The 13514-nt window shown below is 53.0% G+C and overlaps 6 protein-coding genes and 1 non-coding gene across 7 annotated transcripts; 4 read left to right on the top strand and 3 right to left on the bottom strand.

The window, feature by feature from the left end:
* On the top strand, nt 1-2759 carry QC764_701230 (uncharacterized protein). Its single transcript, XM_062949789.1, has 4 exons — nt 1-813; nt 885-1949; nt 2012-2111; nt 2177-2759. The coding sequence occupies exons 1-4, from the start codon at nt 561-563 to the stop codon at nt 2433-2435; spliced, it is 1677 nt and encodes a 558-aa protein (XP_062796872.1). The 5' UTR covers nt 1-560; the 3' UTR covers nt 2436-2759.
* A 453-nt stretch (nt 2760-3212) lies between these two features.
* On the bottom strand, nt 3213-3296 carry QC764_0107530. The gene has a single exon. It is a non-coding gene; the product is annotated as a tRNA-Asp (tRNA).
* A 231-nt stretch (nt 3297-3527) lies between these two features.
* QC764_701240 (uncharacterized protein) lies at nt 3528-6515 on the bottom strand. Its single transcript, XM_062949790.1, has 3 exons — nt 5671-6515; nt 4922-5603; nt 3528-4865 (listed from the first exon to the last, which is right to left on the bottom strand). Exons 1-3 carry the CDS (start codon nt 5870-5872, stop codon nt 3737-3739), a joined length of 2013 nt encoding a protein of 670 aa, XP_062796871.1. The 5' UTR covers nt 5873-6515; the 3' UTR covers nt 3528-3736.
* Nucleotides 6516-6811: 296 nt separating this feature from the next.
* Nucleotides 6812-8362, bottom strand: QC764_0107510 (uncharacterized protein). The gene is made up of 2 exons (XM_062941129.1): nt 7520-8362; nt 6812-7465 (listed from the first exon to the last, which is right to left on the bottom strand). The coding sequence occupies exons 1-2, from the start codon at nt 8108-8110 to the stop codon at nt 7007-7009; spliced, it is 1050 nt and encodes a 349-aa protein (XP_062796870.1). The 5' UTR covers nt 8111-8362; the 3' UTR covers nt 6812-7006.
* Nucleotides 7847-8552, top strand: QC764_0107500 (uncharacterized protein; the record flags this gene model as incomplete). The annotated part of the gene is made up of 3 exons (XM_062941128.1): nt 7847-7947; nt 8177-8411; nt 8529-8552. 3 exons carry the CDS (start codon nt 7847-7849, stop codon nt 8550-8552), a joined length of 360 nt encoding a protein of 119 aa, XP_062796869.1.
* Nucleotides 8553-8631: 79 nt separating this feature from the next.
* QC764_701260 (uncharacterized protein) lies at nt 8632-10146 on the top strand (the record flags this gene model as incomplete). The annotated part of the gene is made up of 1 exon (XM_062949791.1): nt 8632-10146. One exon carries the CDS (start codon nt 8632-8634, stop codon nt 10144-10146), a length of 1515 nt encoding a protein of 504 aa, XP_062796868.1.
* Nucleotides 10147-11364: 1218 nt separating this feature from the next.
* QC764_701270 (uncharacterized protein) lies at nt 11365-13107 on the top strand (the record flags this gene model as incomplete). Its single annotated transcript, XM_062949792.1, has 3 exons — nt 11365-11648; nt 11714-12549; nt 12611-13107. The coding sequence occupies 3 exons, from the start codon at nt 11365-11367 to the stop codon at nt 13105-13107; spliced, it is 1617 nt and encodes a 538-aa protein (XP_062796867.1).
* Nucleotides 13108-13514: the final 407 nt, after the last annotated feature.

Raw genomic sequence — 13514 nt, 5'->3', positions numbered from 1 at the left:
GCTCTAGAAGGTTTTTGAATTTTCGCAGCACCTCTACCAGGGCTGGGCACCTCGCCTACCTACACTCACGACTGCATCCCGTCGTCCTCCAAGAACCTGACAAGACAGCAAACCGTAGAGCGAGTGTCGCAGCAGTTCGTATCGATCTTGGCACACGCTCCGTAACATTCCGACCCCACACCTCACCGCTGTGGTCCCGAGGAGCTGCCCAATAGGGAGCTCGCTTTAAGGGCGTATTGCTGTCGGATGCGTTCTTGCAGGCGGGTTTGTTTCAAGGACACCACTGCCACGGGTGGGCAGCGTGGGCTGGCCCCTTCAGCCGTGCCCCACCTGCTGTCATTTGCAAGCGGATCGATTTTTGTTCATCAAGAAATGATCCCAGTCAGCTCGTCAGTCATCCAGTGTTTGGTCTTTTTACTCGTTTACATAAGTACTTAAAGAAGCCACAATCCGTCAAGTCTCTGATACTCCGCCGTGCGATTGTTTTGTGTAGCAGACCGCTCGAACAGAACCCCCATTGATATACGGAAACCATAGCAGACCCTACCAAAAGACCAATCATGAACCGCCCTTCGAGAACAGACGATGACTTTGAGCATCCTGATTGGAACCAGAACCCGCCGTTTCTCGCTCCCGACCTCACCACTTGCGAGGACCTCAATGGCATCGCAAACGCCCGCGAGCAGCGCAATGGCGCATCAGGAGGGGCAGCCAGTGCATTTGGGGTATTAAATGACGAGAAGGGGAGTTTTATCAAAAATTGCGACAAGCAAACCCGCGCTTGGGGGCCCAATCCCTCTGCAATGAGCGGTCGTAAGTTGTCCCTTTTTTTTCGACACAGCTGGCATCCTGTTTCAACGTCACTGACATAAAAATCATCACAGATCCGCCCATTGCAGCCCCCCAGACAGTGCTAGGTGGTGAAGGCCGAGCCTGTCATTCCCAGCCTCTGATCCGGCCCCCCTCGGGCTGGATTGGATGGCTTCTCTCTGTTGTCGCTGTGTCGACAATAGTGCACGTTGCCGGACACGGTGTACCGGTCCTGTTTTCGGGTGGTCATCCCGTCGAGACGACCACCGCCAGTTCCATTGCTGTTGTTACCCGCGAATCTTCTCTGCTCTTGAAGCAGCTCACCAAGCGCCAGGACAATGGTCGCTGCGGTACAAATGGCAATGCTACCGCCGACTACAACATGCCGCTTCATGTGGGCGCCCTGGTTATCATCCTCGCCGTCTCCGGACTGGCTTGCGCTCTGCCCATGATCGCCCTCAAGTTTCCCATCATTCGCATCCCCAAGCGCTTCTTTTTCGCTGTTCGTCATTTTGGTACCGGTGTCCTGCTCGCCACCGCTTTCGTGCATCTCCTCCCGACGGCTTTCATCTCTCTTGGCGACCCCTGCCTCTCCAGCTTCTGGACTGATGACTACCCCGCTATGCCGGGGGCTATTGCCCTGCTTGGAATTTTCTTCGTGGCCGTCATCGAGATGGTGTTTAGCCCTGCTCGTCAGTACACCCCTCGTCCTGGGAGACAGGTCGAGGACAGTGATGGGTCACAGGCGCAAGAGGAGCCTCCCCATCGTCACCGGTCTACGTCCTTTGGTGGCCACTGTTCCCAGGCACCAGTACTGGCTGCTATCACGAGGCCTTCGGGGACCACTCGCCGGGGAAGCCAGGCTGTTGTTGAGCCTGTTTCCGAGGAGAGTGTGGCGGTTGGGCGTGAAACCCCGGCCGTTTCCCCAGATGAGAAGATGAGGTCTAAGGAACTGCTTGGGAGCGCTGTGGAATCCCAGCAAGTCGGCCTTACTGAGGAGCAGCTACACAAGAAGAAGATCTTACAGTGCATGCTTCTCGAGGTCGGCATCTTGTTTCACAGTATTTTCATTGGTATGGCGTTAAGTGTCGCCGTCGGCGGCAACTTTGTGGTCTTGTTAATTGCTGTTGCCTTTCACCGTGAGTAGCAAACGCTTTCCTGTTTGTCTCGAAACTACAAGAATGCTAACACATCATTGCAGAAACGTTTGAGGGTCTCGCATTGGGAGCTCGTATTGCCTCTATCAACTGGCAAAAGGGGATGTTGCAGCCATGGTTCATGGTGTTAGCTTATGGATGCACGTAAGTGTTATTGTCAAACAGCCGGTGTGTTCAACAGAAGATGAAGCTAACGGTGCCGTGTTCAGGACACCTATTGGTCAAGCAATTGGTCTAGCCACCCACACGCTTTACGCCCCCGACTCTGAGTTTGGCCTGATCTTGGTGGGAACCATGAACGCCATCTCATCGGGACTGCTTGTTTTTGCCGCCCTTATCGAGTTGCTGGCGGAGGACTTTCTCAGTGATGACAGCTGGGCTACCCTCCGCGGTCGCAAGCGGGTTGCGGCCTGCTTCCTTGTGCTTTTTGGCGCGATTTGCATGAGTTTAGTTGGAGCCTGGGCTTAGTGTTTGAAAGATGGCACATGCACAAGGTTTTGTGATGACTCGTCTTTTTTCGAGTTGGAAGCGTTGGAGTTTATGGGGTCTCCAACGTGAGCCCCGGGTGTACGGTGCGACTTTTTGGGTTTCTTGTTTCTTTTTCTGGGTCTTGATGACTTGACCATATGGATATATGACATCTTTTGGAGGGATTTGAGGGGTTATTTGCTTCAACGGATGCAATCTCAGCATACAGGATATTCAACTATTCCTACCAGGTCGATTTAGATAGGGTTCTCCTATACATATCGCAGCAGCTACTTGCTGCGGCGTTTCACTTTCTCCCCCAACACAAACCGACGTCCCCAGTTTACTCTCGTTCAACTAGATGATGACGGTAACCGCCACTGCTGACCACCATCAACAGTAAGGTGTTCTTCCGTGGCTCCGAGACTCAACCCGTCACCCGTCGTCACTATTGTTGATCGAAACCCTTGGCTTTGATAGAAAGTCTAGAATGGGGCGCCATGACGTCAAGACAAAGGGGTCCACTTGGCGATAATAACTCGGAGGCAACAACTGGGCCACCAAACCCAGTGCCGGCCTATGTATTGTGTCCAGCGCACTTCATCGCTGAAAGATTGCACTGCTTCACTCCATATCTGACGAGGAAGGCCTGAGCTGGAGGTGGATCGCGAAAGTGGTTCAAGGGACGGGATCGTGTATGCTCCCCTCTTATATACTACCTCCGCCCTTCCCTTGCAACCAATCCTCTCACTACGACAGGTGCTCAACACCTGTACATCTTCCGTAGTATAGTGGTCAGTATGTGAGCTTGTCATCCAGTCAACAACGCTCGAGACCCGGGTTCAATTCCCGGCGGGAGAGTACACTTTTAGCTTTTTACCTTTCTCCACTTGCCAAGGCCAATCAACCCCTTTTTTTGCCCCTATCCATGTTCTACCCAACCGATTTCTCGACACAGGTTACCAAAAACAGTTGATTCCGAATTTGGCACCTCCAGAGACATTTCATACCACGTGGGAACTATTTTTAGGGCGGGATTTTTCTGCAATTGTAATGATGCCTCACTGGAATGTTACCCAACTCTAGGCAAAAAATGGTGAATCATCAACCGTCTCTCCATTGATAAAAAGCCATATGTGCTACTACTATACAGCATACACCCTATACCATACCTCCGGGTCAAGATGACTATAAAATGTGTGAAATCCAAACCAAGAAACCCATATACCAAAACTCATGCACGACATCATGAAACATAACACCTCTCTTTCTCGTCTCAGATATATCACAACATTCGGTTCTCAATGAGATGATCCTGGCCTGTGCCATGTCTGCTGAACACCCAACCACGCGTTCCCACCCTGGGCGTCCTGCGTTGGTCGAAACTGTGGTTGCTGTACCTGTGGCGGAGTCGTAGACCAGTACGGAGCACCCGGTTGCACATCTCTCGGATCCCGCTCTGTGTACGACGGGGATCGTGCCGGATAAGGCCCGCTTGCCGGAGTTGGTGGCTCCAATGTCTGCGGCGTTGACGCGTGCGTGCCCCAGGGTGAGCTGTCGTGCTTCGCTGCCATACTCGCTGGGCTTGTTCTCGCTGTCCGATAATGGGAATTGTCATTGGCGCCGAGTTCTGCTGGGGGGTATACCGGGACCGATGGGAGCATCACCGGCGACTGCGGTTGGGTTGGAACGGTGTGGGCGTAGGAAATTTGCGTGACGGCTGGAGATGCGGGCGTGAGGGGCCCGGATGGTCCCCAACCGTGAGGGGGGATGGCTTGGTTGGGCTGGCGAGGTCCCTTGTAGTGCTTTTGGCGATAACGGATGAAACAGCAGCAGCCGGCGAGAAGGGCGATGAGAACCACGGCGCCTCCGACGGCAATCCCTGCAATGGCTCCGGGGCTCAACGGTGGTGCGGGTTCGCCTTCTCCGGTCGGGGCAGGCGAGGAAGTGGCAGGACTGACGTCTCGTGTAGGTGTTCGAGTTGATATGACGGCTTTCCTGGTCATCAACACCGAGAGATCTGGCGCGTTGAAGCCGCCGGACGGTGTGAGAACCCTAGCTCCTCCGGTGTTACGGCCACCCACGGCCGACATGATGAAAGTAGGCACGGCATATGTCGTAAGCTTTGGTTGGTATCTTGCCCAAATGGCATTCTCTGGGTTCTCCTCACCAAGATTCATGTTGTGCTGCCCCCCAACCGTGTCTACGTCACATTCGTAACCTGTTGCGTTGGAGTTCGAGCCGCCGATGATGACCATCTGAGCATTATTGACAACATTGCAGCTCATCATGTTCTTTGGAAACGGACCGGTGACATTGCTGTCCTTTGGATATGGACCCCTGATCCACTGGAAACTCGGGATGGTTAGGACGTAGATGTCATCGAATCCTGCCGTGCTTGGAGGGAAGCCGGAACCGCCATAAATGTAGCTACAGATCGTCAGCCTCTAGGTGATACAGATTTGGGAGTAGCTGGAAGCACAAACATGTTGTAACTGGACTGATCTTGAGCCCAGGTAGCACCTCCACAGAATCGACGTCGACTCTCTGGTATCCTTCCAGTTGCCTTTTGCGCATACCATTTCGAGTTAGCAAGGTCGTAGAGAAAGATGGTGTCCAAAGGCTCGGGTGTCAAGGTCCCATTGCCGTACAAGTCTTGACTACCACCAAAATAGACAAGCATGCCGGCGTCACCAACGGGAAGAAAGACCATCTCGCCTTCGGCCCTTCTCACGTCATCAGGGCCGGTCACATTGCTCCATGCGTTGCTGTCCATGTCGTACTTGATCAGTCTGTTAGATGCACGCGGCGGCCCTGTCCAGCCCGGAACGGAGCCATTGTTATGAAAGCCGCCATAATAATACGCCTCTCCTCGTGCCGCAATCGATACACCGGCTCCAAAGCTCGTTGGGATGATAGCTGCCGTTCCAGTTGGCGGGCCGAAAGAATCCCACTTGTCCTTAAGAATGTCATAGGCGTAGAGGAGAAAGTTGGTTGGGGGTGCCTGGTAGGTTTCGCCGCCGTACAAGTACAATCTTTTGTTGACCGAATCCTCCCACAACTTGCCGCCCATGACGCTTGGAACTGTCGCATTTTTGGAAAGGTTGGCATGCAGCGTGGGCATATCCTTGGTCTCAGTGCTGAGATCGCTAAAGATAAGGAACGGATCTGGATGGTAGGTATGTAGGCATCAGAAGAGGTCTATTTTGTTAAGAGCAAAGCTGATCAAACATACTTGTGTAATTTGAAGACGACGAGGTGAATGGCTTCCAGTTCACCAACCCGCCGTCTATGTACAGTCGATTGTCGACAACGGCCGACTGATGTCCATGGCGTCGGCAGAAATCCTTGATTGGATCATACTGTGCAAAAACTGACAGGGACAAGAATGATATCAACAAGAGAAAGACGAGAGGTTGAAGCCGTCGGGAAAGCATCTCTCCTGCTCTTTACGTCAGCGGCCGCCCGAGCCGGTGGGGCCGATGGTCCGAAGTTCGAGAAGGGAAGGCGCGTAGAGGCAAAGCCTGAGTGAGGCAAGTTCGTGGGTAGGAACTAGGAAGGAGGGAAGTCTAGGTTGTGCGACTTCCGGGTTATCGCTCGAAGGAAAATAGAAAAACAAACGTGTCAACACATGGCCACAAAGTGAGAAGACGTCGTCGGTAAGGTGGAGAGAAAACGCGACAGATAGGCACAAGTACAGCAGGGTATGGAAAGACCTGATCCGGAAAACAAGGCCCCGGAAACATTGATATCTGCTGAGATGCTCACTCCGAATGTCGTGGCACCCCGGTTTCCGACGCCCCATCCCGCAGCACACGAGATACCTCGCATTGGGCTTCGACAGCTGTCTTGTCCTCCCCATTTCAGCTTCTGCCACCCGGTGGACATTGGAGGGGCATCCGAGGAGGTGGAGAGAAAAGCGCAGCGGCGGCGTGGTCCACAGCTTTCCAAATCGAGGTCAGATGTGATTGGTTCAGGAAGCGTCGGGATGGCGAAGCAAGCCGGATTAGAGACAGAGATTGGATGATGATGATCACTGCTTGTGCGACAAAGCCACTCTGAACCTCAACAGCAATCACAGTCAACCACATCCTTCATGGTCCAGTCGAAATCAGCCCTGCCACTCGTGGCGTCTCCATTACCGGCTCTCCGCAGGCAGCTACTGCGGTCTCGAACCTGGCGCGTGGGAGCAGAGAGACAACACAAAATGCTGAACAGCCAATCCCGGGTGCAGGTGTATGCTGCCACCTTGTGCCCACTAGGCGCTTTTTGAATAAGACTTCATCAACCCTACAAGTATGGCCAGCCATTCTTGTCGCTTAGAGCGCTGGTTTCCTTTTCTTCTGACTCGTTGCAGAAACGTCTTCCTCCGAAGAGCAACAAATGAGAATATCGATATGGAAGCAAAGGACTTCAGGCCATTTATTAAACGCAAACCGTCTCGAGCAGGTCAGACTAACTCTCTCTAGTCATATGATTCAATTTCAACAACAAGAGTTCCTCCGAAGCCCGCAGACCACCTTTCTGATAGGAACAAACACACCGAACAGGCCTGTGCCACCACCCAGTTCTCAGAGTCCTTTCACACCAACTCTTAGCAGGTGCCACTCAGAATTGAGCTTTTCCTGAAGCGCATCGTGCTTCAGCTCATTTACATCCCACCAGGCTGCCAGAAATCGGCCATGCAGGAACTTGGCCGCGGGTGTGGCCGCCCACACGGCAAAGTTACCAGGTAACGCCGCTGTTGCCAAGTTAGCCTCGACCCCCTCATTGATCCAAGACCTGGAGAAACAGAACATACCATCATCCCACACATCGATCATGTCCTTGGTGACGCCACCTTCTCGGGCCCCATCTGAGTAGATGGCACCGGGGTGAAAGCTGATCATCTGCAGCCTTGCTGGGTCTACATCCCTGGCAATTTGCTGAAACAAAACTTGGCCCGCAGTTTTCGTTGCCCCGTACGCGGACAAGAAGGAGTTTTCATTGTCCAGGTTATGCACCATGGAGGAAGAGACACTGACTAGATACTACATAGAACATCAGCGAGAAGGTTTGATCATGGTTTGGATGATGTCGCTTACCTTTTGCCTTTTACCTACCTGGTTATAAAATCGCTGGGTATGGTCCAGAAGCGAGCGAACGTTGACCTCATATGCCTTCCATACTGCTTCCAAGTTGGCCTCCACCAGTGCCCCGCCAGGGCCCAGAGCTACGGCGTTGAGCACCAAGACATCCACGACAATCCCATCCTCCTTCAATTCAGCCCACAGCTTCTCGCTTGCTTCCAGGCTCGAAACATCTGAGGAGTAGCCGCTGATTTTGGTGTTGGTCCCCGCAGTCCGAGCCTCAGCTTCAAGTCGCTTGACGCCGTCTTGGAGGAATCCTTGGCGCCGACCAACGATAATGACATGCGAGGACGAGGCCTGGACAAAGGCCGTCGCGATAGCAAACCCGATGCCACCTGCGCCGCCGGTGACGAGGACTGTTTTGCCCGCTTGATTGTTTTCGGGTTCGAGAGGGGAAATTGCTGGGTAAGACTCTCTATGCAAGGTCTTGATGGGAGCAAAGTTGAGTGAGAGACTAACAGCCATGGTTTTAGATTTGGAGCCAAATATGTGTAAAGGAATGCGGTATGGGCACTGCTTGCTGTGCTTTTTGGGAATGATTCTCATCTCTTGTATCAGACAGCCACATGCCTCCCTTTATACTCATGAGCTTTGATCGTTACGCCGGCTTAGAAATTCAGATAACCCCATCATCGACTCCATTGCCGACAAAGGCGTTCAAGACCAGCACAACTTAATAAGCGGTGGACTAGTTGTGGGCTTTCTGTGGCCGAGTGAGCGGACGAATTGTGCGTTAATCGCCGATGATTATGAGTTTGATGAAAACTCTGGCGTTGTTCCAGATGACTTGCGGGCGAGAGCGGGTTTAAGCAAACCAGAGCCTCTCAGGGGGCCCCTTTGTGTCTGGGTCTGACCCGCTTAGGCCCGCTCCTTGCTAGATCAGGTTGCTCAGTCAGCACTTGGCGCGGGTGAGCAGCGACTGCTTCTCATCCATCACACATCATGTGGCTTACCAGCTTGATAGTTCTCGAGTACCGGAGCGCTCTAGATTTACCCCCGCTCATCCAACCACCCGACTATATGCTGGCTTTTATCTAAGGCTACCTAGGTTTCCAGCTGTTATCGAAATGAGCGGGTCGCCTTCATCAGATGCAACATCACCACCAAGGCCACGGCTCCGGCGTAATCGGAAAAGAAAAACATGCATCCCCTGTGCGAAGTCGAAGAGGAAATGCGACCAGTCTACGCCTTGGTGCAAGAGATGCGTCGAAAAAGAGATAGTCTGCGTCTATCCACCTCGTCGTGGCGGAGCAACGTCACTGCCAATTGCTCACGATGATGAGGCTGTCTCACGGCTACTGACTGAGCCTGAGAGAGTTCCGGGAGCCTCCTCAACTCTAACCAGTGACTGGTTCAGTACAGAAAAAGGCAAGCACCCAGACATATCACAAGCACGAACAGACCTCGATCCGAGATGCCCACCACTGTTGTCGCCCTATCAATGGTTTCTTTCACCTGGATCTTGGCGCCGTTTCACCCTGTTGGATGCGCACATCATGAGCCTGCCGCCCGAGCTCGAGGTAGCTATCAGCCAGGACTCTCTTCCCAACTTTATTGACAAGCACCAACAATGGCTCCAACTGTGGGTAAAAGAGGGCCACAGTCCTCTGATGCACCGCCATCTCTACCGGGACTTGATGCCCGAGTGCATACGAGATGCCTACACGGCGAGAGCAGCTTATGATCTGGCGGCCACCCCAGCAGCCAAAGAACTGTCCTTACGGATCATTCAAGATCGAGCAGCAGACCTCATTCAGAGACAGCCAGACTCTCATCTCGACCACACAAACAACACAAACACGAATCTCCCTCTGGGAAGCCTCGATGCATCAAACATCATGCTGGGCACTTTCAACCACCTAGCCCGGACGCAATCTCTTTTCGTCTACGAGCTAACTCAGCTCTTTGACGGGGACATTCGCTCCAGAGACCAAGCAGAATCGTCCATGGAGACGCTGCACCGCTGGGCGTGCCAGATGTTGGAGAGCGCAAAACTGGATTGCACCACAGGCGAGGTGTTTGAAGCCTATGCGTCGTCCGCGTCTTCATCTGGCTCGTCGCCGTCTGGAAACAGTGACTTGATACGGGGCAGCAAAACAGGGACCAGTTCAAACACGTCTGTCGGTGCCATCACCCCGCCGAGCAGCATGCACAACCCGTTCGCCCTCCCTCCTAACCCAGCACCGCACACACTCTGGCAGGTGTGGGTGATTGCTGAGTCGGTGAGGCGGACGTACATTTCTGTCAGTTTTGTCCGGTCTGTGTATCAGACCATCAAGACGCAGTGGTCGGTGTGTCCTGGGGGCGCTCTTTTCAGTGGGGTGAATGGGCTGTGGGATGCGACGACGGGGAGGGAGTGGTGCGCGGCTCTCAGGAAGGGGAATACGCTGCGCGGTCAAAAGGATGGTGAAGGTGCCATGTCGCCTTGGGCGTTGATGCAGAGCCTGGAGGTTTGGAAGGTGTTGGAGTATGCGTCTCCGGACGAGGTGGATGAGTTCACTGTGGCTGTTGCTGAGATTAGTAGGGGGATGGAGGTTGTTGAGCAGTGGATTATGGAGAAGAGTGGCATGAGGAGCTCATGATGAATACACTTTAAACCCCTCAAAATGGACTCCTGCGGGAGAACATCACCCGACCAACAAAAGTTTTCCTCTTTTTGTTTTCAGGGGTTTGTCAACAAGGAGAATGCTGGGAAAGGGGGCGGGGTGACTGGAAAACCCTAACCCGTGACAGGCCGTGACATGCCAGGTTTCCCTTTCCCAGCGGCCAACGTCGCTCTGGTGCGGGGGAAACAAGCGCTGAAAATTGGGGTTGCATTCAGTGGTGCGCCACCCTTGGGTCAGATCGGCCCTCAGCACCAACCATTGAGCTTCACCAATCGATCGACAGAATTGGGTATCGAGGGTGTGAACCCTTCGATATCACTATCGTGGATGGGACACTGGAAGCACACCATTGGAAGTATCGAGCCACCTTGACGACATATTTGCCACTGCTTTAAAGCATCTGTTGGGGAAAACACCTTGGATTGCCGCTGTTATCCGAAGGGCGCCGTGCATTGGATTAAGGGTCTTTTTGAGGTGCAGACGGTGGATGGAAGTTCCGCAACAGGACGGCATATCGGAACACGGGAGTCACTAAACATGGTCAGTAGAGAGGGGTGAATCTTCATGTGAGTGGAGGGGGAGGCTGGGCATTGGAGAAAATCTCGAAGTTGCTAGAATGTGGGGTGATGAATGGGCAGAACACAGTTTAATACAGTATCCGTCAACGTTATATCCGCCATCCGAGACCACTGGACACCCGCCGAAGACACTGGAGGCACAGCATCTCAGAAGTGAGACCATCTGCTGTGGCCCAAAAACACAGTGTCAATTGCCATTGTGAATTGGTTTGGTCATCAGCGTCGCAACGCCCGCGCCTTTTCTCCCAGATATTTCCACTAGCGGCGCCCTTTCAGCGATCCCCCTGCTCTTGGCTGCATAGCGACAAGCACAAAAAAAGTTTCAACCACCACCACGGCAGGGGTTACACGGCGAGACCGGCCACTGCTGACGGTTGTGTCGATTCGGGGAAGACTCAAGTCTGGATCCGAACCGCCTGTCCATGTTCAAAAAAGGACAGGAGGGGTATGCGTACATGTAGGGTGGAAATCGTTATCACCAATCCTTCAAGAACAAAAAGACCGATCAGGTCTCTCTTCTTTTTCTTTTTTTCCCTCTTCCCCCTTTCTTCCTCTGGGCTGTGTTCGTGTTCAAACGCTTCTTTTGATAGGGGGAAGAGTTGGAAATAGCGAGAAAATGAGCGTACGCCTCGGAACCCCGGAAACTCAACCTCTACTCATCAGTGTGACGGACGAAGGTCACCATTATCACACCTGTCTACCTGCTACGTCGGACTCACCTGCCGATTCCGCCGACGAAGATGACGCCTTCCTCGGGTCTCATAACCATCACAACAGGGGCAACGATGAGCCGATAATCATCGATTTTGATCCCTCTGGGGACCCAGAAAACCCGCTGGAATGGCCGACACCGTTCAAATGGGCTATTGTGTTCATCCTGGCCTTTATGGCTTTTACTGTGTATGATTTTTTTCACCAGGTTCCGCGCAGCCACTCTTTCGAATCAAAACTAACATCAGACGCAGCACAATGACTTGCATTTCACTCGTCCCTCTGGCGACCGAGATTGTCGCAGACCTTTCGCCGCCAGGAAGCACGCCCAGCAAATCATCTTCTGTCCTTCTCGTGACGATCTGGGAGCTGGGCGAAGCCGCTGGCCCGCTGTTCATCGCACCGCTCTCGGAAATGTACGGCCGGTACCCGGTCATGAACGTCTGCAACATCATTTTCATCCTGGCCACCATCATGACGGCCACCTCGCAGTCTGTCACGAGCTTGGTTGTTGCGCGGATGCTAACGGGGTGTGTGGTTGCTGGCAACGTGCTTAACCCGGCCATTGTGGGCGACATGTTCATTTCTGAGCAGAGAGGAAGTCCCGTGTCGTTGGTTTATCTGGCGCCGCTTGTGGGCGGAGCGGTAGCCCCGTTGATTGGCAGTGCGCTTGCTGAGATGATCGGGTGGAGGAAGGTGATTTGGATGACAGCTGGACTGGCGTCGCTGGGGGAACTCATGTTCCTGTTGTGCTTCAGGGAGACATACAAGGTGGCCATTTTGAGGAAACGGGCAAAGAGATGGGGCAAGGGGTACAAGACAGCGGTGGATTACGAAGAAGAAGTTAAGCTCAGGGTCGAAGGAGAACAGAAAGGACTCGCTGGCCAACAGGGGGTGTGGAAGAAGCTAGGTGATGCGGTCATGAGGCCGGCCCATGTTCTTTTCGGGAGCGGTGTGCTGATGGCCATGAGCTTGTTTGGAGCGGTGGTTTTTGCGTTTTATTATGTGATGAGCACCACGCTGGCGGATATTTTGCAGGATGTGTATGGGTTGTCACCGATGGCGGTTGGGAGCTGCTATGCCAGTTTCAGTGAGTTTGGCCCTGCTCAGACTATTCTTATACACGTTGATGCTAACTAGACATCCTACAGCAATTGGATCTACAGTCAGTGTCCTGCTATGCAATCACTGCCTTGACAGAATTTACATCCGCATGCGACACACCCACAAGGGAGTTGGCAAGCCGGAATTCCGCCTTCCATTGACCATCATTGGAGCTTTTGCTCTCCCCGTCGCGGTGGCAGCTTACGGCTGGATCCCCGAGTGGAAGCTCCCTCTTCTCTTGTTGCTCTTTTCAGTCAGCTTGCTCGGCAGTTGCCTCATGCTGGCCATGATCCCCCTCATGACATACATTGTCGACGCTTTTGGCATATACTCGGCCTCGGCGCTGACAGGAGTCATGGTGACGAGGTGTCTCTGTGGCACCTTCCTTCCTCTTACGACGGCTCCGTTGATGGAGAGGTTTGGGTACGGGTGGGCTTTCAGCATCCTGGCGGGTGGCACTCTAATGCTGGCGCCCATCCCGATTTTGATGATGAGATATGGCTCAAAGTGGCGGCAGCGCTCAAAGTACAGCCGTGAACAGTGATGAATGATGACACGCAAAGGTATACGATGGGAGAAAAAAGGACAATCACGGCAATGGAAAATGGGAATGGTGGTAGATCAAAAGCACACGGGTATGATTTATGGGTTTATGAATTCATGATATGATCAAAAAAAAGAATCAAAACATTTTAAATGAAGCCATCTCGAATGCTGTTCATCTGTGTTCAAGTTGTTGCTCATTGGATGAAGTTGAAGCTGGTGGTTACTCGGCGCGCGCATGACGTGAAAGATGACGTATTTGCACCACCACCTTTTTCTCTGATGGGTAGCTCCTGCAAACGCGGCATAAAACGCCACTCGACCCTGGACGCGACTGCCATCTTTTAGAGCAGAATGCCAGAAACCTGAAATGGGACTCAGGACTGAGAGGAAAGAAACTGTCTCTTC

The sequence above is a fragment of the Podospora pseudoanserina genome, assembly GCF_035222485.1.
Source record: "Podospora pseudoanserina strain CBS 124.78 chromosome 7 map unlocalized CBS124.78p_7, whole genome shotgun sequence".
In the NCBI taxonomy this organism is placed as follows: domain Eukaryota; kingdom Fungi; phylum Ascomycota; class Sordariomycetes; order Sordariales; family Podosporaceae; genus Podospora; species Podospora pseudoanserina.
This window is presented reverse-complemented; position numbering and strand designations above follow the sequence as displayed.